The following is a 14997-nucleotide window of genomic DNA, read 5'->3' on the forward strand; positions in this document are numbered from 1 at the left end:
AAATAGGTCATGCACTCCAGAAAGTAGACAGGTGTGTCTACTGTCTTATAGACAGGTGTGTGGAATCATCAAGTCTCATTGTGAAATCCTGCACTTTGGATCACTTGATCTCACTTCATCAATGACATTTCAGTCCTCAGACCCTCATCAGGTAAAATTTATTTTTGAGGCTGTGGGGAACAAAATATCATCAATAAAGTGAGTACATGTGATTGATTGTGTACAAGTTTATTTGGTTCTTTCACATAATGGAGAAGGTGTATAAAATGATGCACGAGACATCTAGAATATCTCCATATGATGTAATGGTGCAGCCATAGAGTCTTTATATGAGTGAAATTTAATATTTCACTTGTGTAAACATCTTATAGTTCACACAGTGAGGAATAAGATGATTTTAACAACCGTAAAGCAACTTCAGGAGAAAAAAAGAGAGAAGCTGGAGGTTACAATGTCTCATGCACTTAACTAGTAAAATAATCGTGAAAATGCAGTGTGATGTGAAATGTTCCAAAAGGTCATGCCCCTCAGTTGGACCACTCTTGGACATACATAGCTATCTGTGAGCATCAGCAAAGCTTTAATTTATTGATACACGATCAGCAGTGCAGTCAATATTGCTTTTAGTCACCGAATAAATCTCAGTCTTTTCAGCCTGAGCAGCAGGTTTTCTTCACTCTGCCTGTCAGACAAGACGACATCCGTCACTGTTGCGGCTCAAAAATCTACACTTGCAGACACCCTTAGGGTCGTGATTGCACCTGCATGCTAGAAACATATAAGGTCACATACGGTCCTCTGAAAGGCTCCGTTGGGAGAGCATAATGGGACTGATGACGGCGTTCAGGTTGTGAGTTCCTTTTCCCTTCAGAGCCGCTCATACTAACAACAGAGGAAGTTCCCTGTAGACACAAGTGAAGCCTTTGTATTATTACATGTAACATTAGATCTGTCTTTAGACCAGTCGGAGGCCACGCAGTGATTACTGTGGAGGGCTAGGCCGGGCTACGGGTCAGAGAGTCACAGCAGTGTGTGGTCCTTTTTGTAAGTCACGTGTGTTTGTGTATGTGTGTATTCAATGCATGTGTGTGGGTGATGGGGCTAAACAGCAGGCTACAAGGCCACAAGCTCATCAGACTCTAAACATTGTACAGCTGTTTCAGTGCAACATCACATATAAGTTTGTGGTGACACACAACATTGGATTAAATGTGGGGCCATGTGTGATGTGTTTGATTTTCTCTCCAGGAAACAATATAAGAGGGTTCAGTCCAGCGTCGTCACCATCCAGAAGAACTACCGCGCTCACTTTTGGAGACGCGTCTTCCTGCGCCTGCGCGTCGCCACCATCATCCTGCAGAAACATCACAGAGGCCAGCTGGCCCGATCGCTCCATCGCCAGCTCAAGGAGGAGAAACGGAAGCGAGAGGAGGAGGTGGAGAGGAGGAGGAGAGAAGAGGAAGAGGAGAGGAGGCGAGTAGAGGAGGAGAGGAAGAGGATGGAGGAGGAGAGAAAGAGGGAGGAGGAGGAGAGACAGAGGCTCATGGACGAGGAGATGAAGAGGAGGGAGGAAGAGGAGGAGTCGATGAGGAAGGAGGAGCTGAGACTGATGAAGGAGAAAGAGGAAGGACAGAAAATGGCAGCTAAAGCAGACGGGGAAAGGTAGAGTGATAAAAGATGCATTTATTCAGATCAGGTGACCTTTATTTGCACATTTGTCATCCCAAATTTAATTTATTTTGTTTTTCAGGAGCTCTGCTGCGGTTCCTCTGGTAAATGGTGTTTGTCAGAAGGTAATTCCTTTTCAAAATTCCCATAACAAAACACATCATGAGGTGTGAATGTGGTGCATAAAGTATTTAATTTTGCTCTTTTCCTGTCCCATCTACAGAAGGAGCTGTGCCAGACTCTGTCCCACAGTCAAACCTCTGAGGAGGAGAGCCGTCAGATGGAGGAGATCCTGCGGCTGGAGAGGGAGATCGAGCGTCTGCAGAAGCAGCAGGAAGACGGCGTGTCCCTCCTCGGAGACGTCACCCACGAGCAGCTACGTCAGATGAGAGACGCTGAGATCTACAGGCTGGAGAAGGAGGCTTCCCGTGTGGCCACTGAGTTTCTGGAGCTCCTGGACTTTGGTGGTTTAGAGCCATCGCTCTCGAGCGAGGAGAACCTCCACGACCCGACCGAGTCTACAGCCCCGCTGGCCGAGGAGGATGTGGACGAGGGTTTCCACGCCGAAGACGAGTGCGTTCCTTTGCCTGACCTTCCTCCTCCGGCTGTGGTTCCTCTGGACAAGGAGGTATTCCGAAGTATTCCCCCTCCTCCGCCTGCCTTTGCAGAAGGACCAGTCGCCGCCCCGTCTGCCGCCTCATCTCCTCCACCAGCAAAGCTCTCCCCACTCACCCCCAACGGACTGAGCCACACCCCTACTCTCACAGACTCCCGAACCTCCAGACCTCCTCTTCCTCCTCCTGTGGTCACTAATGGAGAGAGGCCGCCGAGCCAGAGAGCCAGCAGGGGGTCAGACTTTGAGCCTGTGATCGAGGAGCCACCCCACTCAAACCTGCCAGACGCAGAGTCGGACTACGACCAGGAGGAGTTCGAGGAGGCTCATGGGAGCTCTGGTGCGAGCACCAATGACGGCCATATCACAGACGAGGAGGTGTTGCGAAAATCCTCCTGCACCCAAAACAGTCTGGACTCCTTCAGAGGCAGCTCGGACTCGGTGAGAGCAAACACTTTCTGTCAAATGCTGCAGATCTGATCCAAATGGGTGATCATTGTTTACCAAAAAAAGTGACTGGAATTGCAGTTGCATTTTCCACGTCAGATCTAACTTTAAGGGGGCTCTATGTAAGAGTCATAAATTGATTGTTAACAGTGACACCTGTGGCCGTTAAGTCAATGACAGTCAGCGTCCTGTTGCTTGCACTTGTGCTCGCACTACGTGGACTCGTGCGAGAATCGGTGAAAACAGTGAGGCGACACACACGAGACTGAACATGATTGACAGCTAAAACCACAACATCACTATATATTCCACATGCTTGGCAGTAATGTTAGCTTACCTGTCCAATAGGATTTTTTTCCGGCTCGGGGTCCGTTTTGGTATCCAAAACCAAACGAAGGTCCCTCCATGAATCGAAGGCCCAGCTGATGTTGATCCTAGTTTTCCCCCCCGACGTCGATCAAATTCCTGTTTTGCAAGAAAAGCTTCACTAGATATAACTTTGTTTTGTTTGTGCTTCAGTGGAGTTTGTGTTGGAGTCTGAGTTGTGGTGGAGGCTGGTCGTTTGTTGCTGTTAGCGGACTCCATTTCTAACCGAACGTTAGTTATGGTTGCACACTGTTAGCCCTGTAGCGGAGCTAAAAATTAGAGGCACTCACGAGCGTGCATGACGTCACATCCGATGGATTTTCCCCGAACAAAATCCAGCATTTTTAACATTAAAAGCAGTGTACAGGCTTGGTAGAGGAAACCCAGAAAGTCACAGAAGGTCTCATTTTTAGTTTAGGTTACAACCTGTTCACACTTTGGCAATAAAAACAATTAAAACATATACAGTACGTGTAAAAACGTACATACAGTCCCTTTAAGCCTTTGTTCCTATATACACTGACAAACAATGAGCTTTCCTCTGGCTCCCTACGCATTCACTCAACGCCTAAACTGCATAGGCATGTGTGCAAGCCTGAATCTCCTCCCAACATATCAAAAGGCTCAGCGCATGTTAGAAACACAGCGAAACACTGTCGCAATTATTTGTTTTGGCTCCGCTGCTGCTGCATGTGAATCTATTCCCAGATACTGCAAGTCAGGCAGAGAGCTCAGACCTAACACTGTCAGATCAGCAAAATGTCAAAGGGAGAGGAGGGAGAGTGTGTGTGTGTGTGTAGGGGGGGTGCATTTTCCAGTTTTATGGCGAGGTTGATTGACAACATAGTCACAACAAGGTCAGACAGATTTTGGGCTCTGATTTAAGTACTGAAATTGCAAAATGAAAACTCTGACTTGCTGTAGTCTTCAGAAAATAAACAGTTCTTTCTTGAAATGACCTCACAAATATGCAAGTTACATAGATTTTCATAAACGCTGGTGTTTGTGTTTCAGTTCATCGACAGCGACGAGGAGAACGACGGCTACGTGGACACAGACGAGGAATTTTCCAACGGGAGAGTGAATGTGCTGAATGGCGGCGGGCCTCCGTACTTCCACGGCTACCTCTACATGAAGAGTGAGTAGCTTTACCAAATCACTGCCCAGCAGGCATGCTGATGATTTCTGCACAGCTGAACGCAGCTTGTCTGGTTGTTTCATCAGTTTTAGAAAAGCCTTCTTTGTTCCTTGCTTGTTTGCTGTCTTTATTTATATTTTAGTACTTATATTGTCTAGTATTACTGTATATTTTTTGTTAAATGTAGTTTATTGTTGTTGTTTTGCTTGAGGATGCATGCATATGTGTGAATATCTGTGTGGGAGGTGTTAAAGTCTGTTTCTACTACTCCTATCATGCTGAGATTTCACACCAAACATTAATAATCAACATAATATCTCCCTCTGCTCTGTGCAACCTTTCTCTCTTTCAGGTGGTCTGATGATCCCGTGGCGTCGTCGCTGGTGCGTCCTGAAGGACGAGACCTTCATGTGGTTTCGGGCCAAGCAGGACTCTGTCAAATCCGGTTGGCTTTACAAGAAAGGAGGAGGAATGTCCACCTTGTCTCGGCGCAACTGGAAGATGCGCTGGTTCGTCCTGCGGGAGTCGAAGCTCATGTACTTTGAGAGCGACAGCGAAGAGAAGCTGAAAGGAACCATCGATATCCGCACAGCCAAGTAAGACCCTGTCCTCAGTCATTAGGGTTAAAAATCTTAATTTTCTTTCCTTTTGTTCACTCATATTATTACTCAAAAGAAACAGAACAATCACTAAGTTTTGTTCCACTCTGGGTGTTTCTGCAGGGACATAGTGGACAATCATGAGAAGGAAAATGCACTGAATATTGTGACTGAAGAGAGGACCTACCACATCTATGCAGAGTCTCCAGAAGACGCCAGGTACATTATATCCACAGATTCTACTGTTTTACTTTGTCATCATCTCTCTCTGTGGAAATAAGTTCCCCCTTGTGGTTGCCAGTGGAAGTTCATGGTGTAATTTTCAATTATACGTTTGCTGACTTTTCCTTCCTGAACTCCCTCTGACCCCATCCAGTGGTTGGTTCAATGTGCTGAGTCGGGTCCACAGCGCCAGCCCCGAGCAGCTCCTGGAGATGCACCATGAACAGGCCAACCCAAAGAATGCAGTGGTTAGTGCTGTTTTACCTCTCGGCTGCCGGGGGCCCCAGCCTCAACGCAACATTTCTCAACAGTAATGATGAAGCGTGTAACTGAATCAGCTCAAGTATGATGGTCCAGATTTGGTTCATGTAGTAATTTAAGCTGAAGAAGCAGAAGACACACACACTGGTGTATCATTGTTCATCTTTATGGATGTTAAAAGATCGCAGTGGAGTTAATGACATTTGCAGATTTAGAAATCAAATGAGCTGGAAAAAGCAAATGATGGAAAGACAAACATGCAAGCCACATTACATAGAAAGAAGATAACAATTATGTACAGTATAACTAACATCAGAGGTGGGATCAAGTCATTGTTTTGCAAGTCACAAGCAAGTATCAAGTCTTTGCACTCAACTCCTGAGTCAAGTCTCAAGTCCTAAACTTAGAGTTGTGTAATGTAATGTCATTATAACAACAGAGTAATTGGCGCTCAGTAACGTAACGTTAGTTCTTCCTGATTTTCTCCTTCAACTTGATTGGATGCTATCGGATTGGTTCAAACAAAGTTGATCTGGGGAATTAAGTGGAAGATGATCAAATGCAAGTCCCAAAAATATTCACCAAAAATAAAAAGTCCAGAGCTCAACAAAAAAACACCACATATTCGAGGATTCAACAACAAAAGATAGAAATTCAGTTTGTTCAGTTCAATTCAGTTTTTTCCCCCCATGAGTAAACCTGCTTCTCAAACAAATCAATAAAGGATCTCTCAAAAAGTAAATAAACTCAACATATATGATGCTATTGGAGTTACCTCTGGTGCCGTCGTCATGCACATACTTTTAGTCTTTGGGCTTGGGGGGGAAGATATCAAGTATTTTTAAGTCAAAAGCTTCAAGTTGAAGTGAAGTCACGAGTCATTGGTGTTAAAGTCCAAGACGAGTTGCAAGTCTTTTTTGCTTTTGTCAAATTGAGTCTAAAGTCATTCAAATTTGTGACTCGAGTCCAAGTCATGTGACTCAAGTCCACACTCATATTACTATAAACCCCCATTTACTTCTCTTCAAACTACTCTCTTGAAGCTACAGTTAGTAACTTTAATAAAAATGTAATAAAAGTTTGCTCCAGCCAGTAGGCGGTGCTTGGCTTCAACTGATCTCAGCATGGCTGCTGGGTCACAAACTTTATCATTTTACAGCTAAACAGTACACTACAAGATGTTTCTGAAAATATTTGAGGTGAGAAATAAGAATTACAGTAACAGAATATTGATTCACATACTACTGTCAGGATATAGTGACAGTTTGAGCAAATGAGTTTGTTAAAATTAGCAACTTTAGCTTCAAGGGGCCAGTATGCTTCAAATGAAGAGGTTGTCGGATACACACATTTGCCTTCAGACGTGGTCGGACAACATATTGTACATATTGCTTTGTTTCAAGCATACTCTGACCTTTACTCCCAACAACCCAACTCCCTTTGAACCCCTTCACTATCTCACCCCAACCCTCAAGCGTCCAGTATTATCCAGTAGTTTTTATACCCACATGACACCAAGAAGTTTTATTTTCACGTTTTTTTTTTGGCATCTTATGATGACAAAAAATGCCATGAAATTCGGGGAGAGAGAGAGAGAGATGGGGGATGACAAGCAGCAAATAACTCAATCAGGGAGGTTACATTTTGCAACTCCAGCACTTGAGTGTCCCTTGAAGAAAACCCACCAAGGAAAGTATTTGCACATGAGCAAACAGCCAATAACATACATTAACTTCAATTCTCCCCTCTTTCCTCTGTCCAGGGAACACTAGATGTGGGCTTGATTGATTCTGTTTGTGCATCAGACAACCCCGACAGGTGAGGAACGGCCAATAAACCTAAAAGATGTATTTAAAGTGCAGTCTGAGGTGATATGACAACATGCACATGGTGTGTAACTACGTGTGTGTTTATGTGTCCTGTTCCGCAGACCAAACTCGTTTGTGATCATCACGGCTAACCGGGTGATCCACTGCAACACAGACACACCGGAGGAGATGCACCACTGGATCGGCCTGCTGCAGAAATCCAAGGGAGACTTCAGGGTCGACGGACAGGAGTTCTTAGTCAGAGGTCAGTCAGACAGACAGAGACACACAGAGAGTTGATTAGTGTACTTCATGTATGTATGCAGTAGGATAACTCTGGTTAGAAATATTAAAAAGGATTAACAATAATGTTTATCCTCCCTTAGGCTGGCTACATAAAGAGATGAAGTCAGGAGCCAAAAGCACGTCTCTGAAGCTGAAGAAGCGCTGGTTTGTTCTCACCACTACCTCTCTGGACTATTACAAGTCGTCGGAGCGCAGCGCCTCCAAACTGGGAACTCTGGTCCTCAACAGTCTCTGCTCTGTGGTGCAGCCCGATGAGAAGGTCTTCAAGGACACCGGTCAGTTCATGGTCAACAGTATTCTCAGTCATCTTGAGTAACAGAAATATACTTTAAGCGTTAGTCTCTTCAAGTTTATCTGCTAGCGAAAGATATTTCTGATTTGTTAAATTGTCTTAAGCCCTTTCTGCCTTGTTTCTACAGGTTACTGGAATATAATCATCCATGGGCGGAAACACTCGTACCGTCTTTACACCAAAATGCTGAATGAAGCCATGCGGTGGGCGAATGCCATACAGGGAGCGATAGACAGCAAAGTTCCCATTGAAACGCCAACACAACAACTCATCAGGGACATCAAGGTATTACAGGATTAATTTGTAATAGTGCAGTTTGGTTACTAATGTCATGTTAATAACTGTTAGCCTGTGTGCAATGTTTGACACTTTATGTGTCTCACTAAATGTGCTAATAATAATTTCACAAATAGATCTGATTGACATGTCATTAACAGATTGATATTATTTTAACTCCAATTCTTTTCAGTCATGCAAACCTTTGGCAGGAACACACACTGTAGTAAAGTGAGGAACTTGTACTCACTGAGTGTGTGCCGTGATCTTCTTTAAGTCTTTAAAACACTTATTTTGTATCTCTTTTCTTAGCTTTACTCTGTTATATTTCCTAAACTGACTTCATTAAAAAACTTCCGCCTGTCTAAGAGTGCTCTACTTTGTTGTGAAGATAATTCATGACCACTTTACTTTAAGATCGCTGATCCAGTTTTGTGTCTGTCCAGGAGAGCAGTTTGAACGTGGAGGCCGTGGAGCAGACGTACTGGAGGAACCCCATCCTGAGATATACCCAGCATCCTTTGCACTCCCCTCTTCTACCTCTGCCCTACGGAGATGTCAGCGTCCACTGTGAGTGTTGTGGCCTGCAGCTACTACTGACAAAAGGAGATACTCTATTCGCATTGTTAGGTGTACCACATTGCAAGTACTCAGAGTAGGGCTGTCATGTTATCACATTATCGTGGCAAAAATAATTAATATTTGAACGTGATCTAATTTAGATTTAATTACTACTGGGTATAAAGTAAAGAAACTACTTAAAAATAATTGTACTGGTTGGGCTGGAGTTTAAACCCCCTCTTTGTCTCTCTCTCCCAGTGCAAAAGGAAAAGGGTTACACCAGCCTGCAGGACGAGGCGGTGAAGATCTTCAACTCACTGCAGGAGATGGAGGCCGTGTCCGACCCGGTCCCGATCATCCAGGGAATCCTGCAGACCTGTCAGGACTTGAGGTCATTAAGAGACGAGGTTTACTGTCAGCTGATCAAACAGACCAATCACGTCACGCACCCAAACAGTCCTGCCAATCGCGCCCACTGGCATCTCCTCACCTGTATGTGCTGCACCTTCCTGCCCAGCCGAGGCTTCCTACGCTACCTCAAGTTTCATCTCAAAAGGTGCGGCGTATTTCCAGACAAACACCACGATTTATAACAGTCTTATGGTCACAGATTACGACGGGTAGAAACTTCTACTTGTCTTTGTGTGTTTTCAGGATTAAGGAGCTGTTCCCCGGTACAGAGATTGAACTGTTCGCCCATTTCATCGGGGAGTCTCTGAAGAAGACCAAGAACAGAGAGTTTGTTCCCTCTCAAGAGGAAATCGTGGCACTGGTCACCAGACAGGAAATGACCACCACGGTGTTCTGCCATGGAGGAGGCTCCTGCAAGATCTCCATTAACTCACACACCAGCGCTGGAGAGGTGAGCCAGCTGTAGTCATCGCTACACAGGCTGTTATAAATGTTCCTCTGCAAGATATCACTGGGATTACCTTATACAAACTCTGATACAGATGTTTTGTTTTATAACACGACAAGAGGAGGCGCTGTAATAATCAACCTATGTTGTTATGTTGTCCAGGTGGTGGAGAAGCTGATCCGAGGTCTGGCCATGGAGGACAGCAGGAACATGTTTGCACTCTTTGAACACAACAACTCTATTGACAGAGCTGTGGAGAGCCGGGTTCTTGTGGCTGATGTTTTGGCTAAATTTGAAAGGTATGTTACCCATCATCACGGGTTACTTTCTATTACATATTCTATTTGTATTATTATTGCATTATATTTATGTTTACTAGGCCCAGAGTCACCAAGCCGACATCAAAGAACTAGCGGCGATGAAGGCCGAATGTTGTGTTGTCTCACGTCACATGTGTCTTGGCCGACAAGTTGCATTTGAACACACCGCAAAGACTACAGCCATCGGCCAGTTTGCACTGACGTTCTGTGTCTGCATGAGATGAAATAACTGATACGTACATGAAACAAAGCGGCATTTGACGACCACCATTCACACCACTCTCACTCACCACTTAGCTTCATTCCAGATGGCCATGTTGTCGTGAAAATATCCGTGTACTAGAGCGATCAGATGAGATGAAGATGAAAAACGAGAAGAGCCTTCTGTGTTTTTCCTCTTGGCTTTACTCGTTGGCTTGCTTTCCTCACGTCCATTTCTCTTCTCGTGCACTGATTCGTTTAAGCTGAACAGCCAATCAGAGTGATTTCTCTCACCGACGGGCTCCGCCACCGATTAAACATGCTAAATCGGCCAAAAAATCTCTGGCACTGGCAGACTAGAGCTGACAATGTGGGACACACCGAAAAAACTAAGGCTGACAGACGCTCACTGACGGCCCCAAACTGTCCGACAGCCGACTGTCAGCTTGGTGTGTCAGGACCTTTACACAGGATACCTGTTGATAAGAAAGGACCAACATATAGATATGTAAGTGACAGGTTTGTGTCTTTCCCACCAGACTTGCTGGCAGTGAGGAAGCTGAGGATGAAGGCCAATGGAGACTCTATTTTAAACTCTACTGCTTCCTAGATGTGGAGAGCATGCCTAAAGAAGGAGTGGAGTTTGCGTTTATGTTTGAGCAGGTGTGTTTTTCTCCTCCTGTTACACTTTAATTTCAACCCCAGGTTGGTGCTCATGATGATAACCGTTTTGCTGTTCCTTCAGGCCCACGAGAGTTTGACCCGGGGTCACTTCCCCGCCCGCGAGGAGACCCTGCAGCACCTGGCCGCTATGCGCCTGCAGTTTCTGTTCGGAGACAAAGCGAGGGTCACCTGGAGCCTGGAGAACGTCTACCCCGTGGGACGTCTGCGAAGTCGCATCCTCCAGTTCACCAAGGTGGGCGGCGCCTCGGGGTCGGGCCAGACTCTGGAGCGTCGGAGGACCAGCTTCCTGGACGGGACGCTGCGAAGGGGGCTGAAGACGGGCTCGATGAAGAAGCAGCGCATGGAGGAGGAGCAGATGTTGGAGATGTGGATAAAGGAGGAGATGTCCGCCACCAGGGCGAGCATCGTGGAGAAGTGGTCCCGCCTCTCTGGGCAGGACCAGCACCAGGCCATGCTCAAATACATGACCATCATCAAGGAGTGGCCGGGATATGGATCCACGCTGTTTGACGTTGAGGTAAGTTTGTGATTGATGCCTCAACATCCAGCACATCAGATCAGTGCGTCAGACGAGGTTATAATAGTTTGGAATTTTATTTTTATTTTAGTTTAGTTTTGACTGTTCAATTTCATTTTAGTTTATTTTTAGTTAATTTTCAGTGTGTTTGCTAGTTTGGAGTTTAGTTTCAGTTTTTCAGAAAGATTTAGTTTTAGTTTTTATATATTTAGTTTTAGATTTTATATATTTAGTTTGAGTTTTACAGAAGTTATAGTTTTTGTTAGGGTCAGCTATAATGTCTCAAACTATGGCATAGCGCCATCTACTACCCGTTCAATTTCTGTGGTTCAGTGTCACGAGAGTCTCCTTTATTCGATAGTGATATATTATAGCTAAAAAAACTAAAACTGAAATGAATTTACGTTTGTTTTTATATCATTTTTATTATTTTTTTCAGTTTAGTTTTTCTTAAAGGATATCATTTCTATTTAGTTTCAGCTTACATCAAATATATTTTTTTTCATTTTCAAATTTAGTTCACTGTAATAACCCTGTCTCCCTAGTTTCCAGCCCAATGCACATGCTGGATGATGTTTGATGAACTTTTATGTGTTTGTGTCTTTCTAGTGCAAAGAAGGAGGCTTCCCTCATGACCTCTGGTTGAGTGTTAGCGCTGAAAATGTGTCCGTCTATAAGAGAGGAGAGCCCAAGCCTCTGGAGACCTTCCCTTATGAGCACATCATTTTCTTTGGCGCTCCGCAGCCCTGCACCTACAAGATCACCGTGGACGAGAGAGAAATGCTCTTTGAAACACCACAGGTGCGTAAACCTTCCTAGTACAGTAGATTGTAAGAGAGAGGAAACAGGATGTCTGCTGACTGTGTGTTTCATCTGTACATTGGCAGGTCGGAGAGATCACAAAGATCATGAAAGCCTACATAAACATGATCGTGAAGAAGCGCTGCAGTGTGAAGTCTGTGTCCAGTTATGGAAGCAACTGGATCCGGTGATTGACTCTAAATGTACTCGGCTACGACAGATAACAAAGCAAACACGGAGAGAAGATGTAGAGATGGTAAGAGGAACAAATCACCTCCACAGTGATTGTGTTACGCAGACAAACTCCATCCCGAAAGATTCCTTTCTATAGAGACACAAAAAAAAAAGGCTGTACTGCTTGTGGCAAAAGTGGGAACATTCAAGCATCTGCTCCGTTTTAAGCTTAAATGTTGCTTCCCTCCATGCAGTCTCCAAACGCAATACTCGCTCTCATAAGATACACTGCTCATGTCTCACATCTTACTTGAAATTAATTTCTTTCGGTGGATTTTTTTTTTTTTAAATATCCAAGAAAACCAAATGTCTCACATTTCAAAACAGACATTCATTCAACATCTGGATTAGGACTTTTTCATTTCCAAAACTGTATATTTTCTTTCAAAAAAATACATCCAAACTAGATAAAAGAATGTGTTGCGGCCCGTTGTAATGAATGTTCTCCTGAATGGAGATTCCCTCAGGTTAATGTGTAATATACTGTGGCTGTCCCAGGGAGAGTATCTCCCTCATCTTGCCTTATTTAAAGTTTTTATTTGAGCTATTCTGGACTAAAAGCTTCAGTGCGGATGCGGCCTTTCAGGCATTTTGGGGTGTTGAGTGTCTTGGTCAGTGGTGCATGTGCTACAAAAGCACATCCCTATCTTTAAAAAAAGAAAATTCAACATGATTAACCACTGCATCAGTGGAGATGCAACGTCTATAACCACTGCAGTCGATCTCAATACGATCACTAAAATCAAACTATTTGCGTTTCTCTCCTAGAACAAGTACTTTGTGTTGAGCTGTTTGATTGTGTACCGAGTTGAGGGTGTGTAGCTGAAACTGATGTTCAAGGATGTGTTTTTAGAAACAAGCAGGATAGCGCTTGTTCAGTACGTCTGTGTCTAAAGGTTGTTTTACTGTGTTATTTTCAGTGAGGCCATGAGAGGGTGGGGTATTTATTTGTGGGAGTATCTAGTAATGGATTGGGAGAATAAGCAGACTGAGCGAGGTGAACAGCGTGCTGGAAATGTATTGGTGCAGTTGTCCTTTTGTTTTTCTATTATTTGTGCATTCAGGGACAACAGAAATCTAGATTCAGACAAGGTGTTCATATTGATTTTCTCCATTTAGTGCCCTATTTCTGAGCTTTTGTCAACATGAAATAACCTGTGTGTTTCCCCCCCCCCGACATGCTCAGTTCCTTTTATTATCTTGCTAGCCTGAGGATGTAAATTAACACAAAGGATGCCTACGCCAGTCGACTCACAGTATAGTTCATGATAAGAGTATGATCCAAACATAATGAGCTTAGTATTTACCTCACATTTGCATCACTGTCTTCCATCGCTCTCCACATCGTACTCACTATTAGGCGATCTGGTCAGCTGCCGGCGGCCACACCAGAGACTGATCTTGCCATTGACGATGACTGTATTTCTGAGATTTCTGATTGTTTTGAAGAAGAAAAATCAGAAAATGTTTTATATCAGAATTTAAAGATGCTTTAATAAATTATTGTATTTGAAAAAAAGTTTGTTTTGTGTTTGTTATTACTGTCTCGCATAGGACAAAATGGTACGTACAGTGAATATGTCTGCCAACTCAATCTGTATGCACCAAATATTAACACATTACTACACTTTATTACAGCTAATACCAGCGTTGGTTGAAACACCAAAGCTAGAATTGGTACATGTGATTTCTTCTGTATAAAATGAAGAACAAAAAAATAAATAATGAAATGAAGGCATTGCTAAATTGTGCTACAGCTGACCCTTCAACAACACAATTAGTTTCTGTGTCTGACGTCATACAACAGTTAAAAGCCTGACACAGCCATGGTACCACTACCTCTGTGTGGGCGTGTACAGTCTGTGCTTGTGCTTGCACAGACTGTACGTGCACAGACTGTGCTTGCACAGACTGTGCTTGCACCTGTTAGGGTAGGACAAATTATACCTTCAGCAAATTAGTTGTGCCCATCATCATGCTGCATTCATGCACCGTTGGCAGAATGAAAGGAACAGGAAAACCCCCCCTTATTTTAACTTTGTAAGTTTCACGTATTATCCTATTTCAAGATGGTCCTAAATGAATTGCCTAATTAAACTTTTGTTGTGTTACGTATTTGTGGTGGTTCATTTACAACTGAAAGCAGATACAAACAATGCATTGTTCCTTTTAAATTAGCTGTTAAAATGTGATTTAATTGAAATGTAACTGCCAGGGATGGTGTTGCTTGCATGTTGCTAGCAGTCTGTTGATCTGTATCTCTTCTTGCCAAGTGTAAGATATCGTGGCTGTCAGACATTTTGGATATCACTGACTCAGAATTAAAACTTGCAGGCTGACGTGGACATTTTTTCCCACTCGGCTGCTCGTAATTACAGTCGGAACGATATGACCTGAACGCATCATTAGACTTTAGCAGAGGTGTAATCAGTCAGAGTGACTGAAAACACCTGTGCAAGGTGAACAGGGCCTTTAAATATAAGTAGACAAAGGTCAGTGATGATAATGTGGTAAATATTATATATATTTCAAATATATACAGTATATATACGGCTATCGTCAGAAAATGTGACCTCACTGTACCTATCTTTTACTTTTCTTTTACAGTTTTGTAAACATATCTTTAAATTAAAATTATTAAAATACATTTATAACAATTTATTTTTGTGTGTTTTCTGTCATGTTTTGAACTCATTTATTATACAGGTACAGTGGGGTCACATTTTCTGACGACATCTGTCAGAAATGGTGACCTTGTGTTGCTGGCTCTCTGTGGTCATAGATTTCGGTGTAACATCCGTATGTTGTAACGTATGTTGAACAT

General features: G+C 43.5%; 1 protein-coding gene across 1 annotated transcript in view; it reads left to right on the forward strand.

Annotated features, from left to right (window-relative positions):
- myo10l3 (myosin X, like 3) overlaps positions 1-13692 on the forward strand; it is a 65326-nt gene extending 51634 nt beyond the window's left edge. The window contains exons 23-41 of the mRNA XM_037789947.1: positions 1249-1662; positions 1751-1793; positions 1892-2722; positions 4109-4232; positions 4585-4828; positions 4955-5050; positions 5208-5301; positions 7077-7132; positions 7245-7387; positions 7509-7703; positions 7848-8005; positions 8443-8566; positions 8816-9113; positions 9212-9419; positions 9579-9715; positions 10477-10600; positions 10683-11138; positions 11748-11939; positions 12026-13692. Coding sequence (XP_037645875.1) covers positions 1249-1662; positions 1751-1793; positions 1892-2722; positions 4109-4232; positions 4585-4828; positions 4955-5050; positions 5208-5301; positions 7077-7132; positions 7245-7387; positions 7509-7703; positions 7848-8005; positions 8443-8566; positions 8816-9113; positions 9212-9419; positions 9579-9715; positions 10477-10600; positions 10683-11138; positions 11748-11939; positions 12026-12130 — 4042 coding nt within the window. The 3' untranslated portion in view covers positions 12131-13692. The remainder of the gene's footprint in view (positions 1-1248; positions 1663-1750; positions 1794-1891; positions 2723-4108; positions 4233-4584; positions 4829-4954; positions 5051-5207; positions 5302-7076; positions 7133-7244; positions 7388-7508; positions 7704-7847; positions 8006-8442; positions 8567-8815; positions 9114-9211; positions 9420-9578; positions 9716-10476; positions 10601-10682; positions 11139-11747; positions 11940-12025) is intronic.
- The last annotated feature ends 1305 nt before the right edge of the window (positions 13693-14997 follow it).

Source organism: Sebastes umbrosus, chromosome 13 (assembly GCF_015220745.1).
Source record: "Sebastes umbrosus isolate fSebUmb1 chromosome 13, fSebUmb1.pri, whole genome shotgun sequence".
Lineage (NCBI taxonomy): Eukaryota > Metazoa > Chordata > Actinopteri > Perciformes > Sebastidae > Sebastes > Sebastes umbrosus.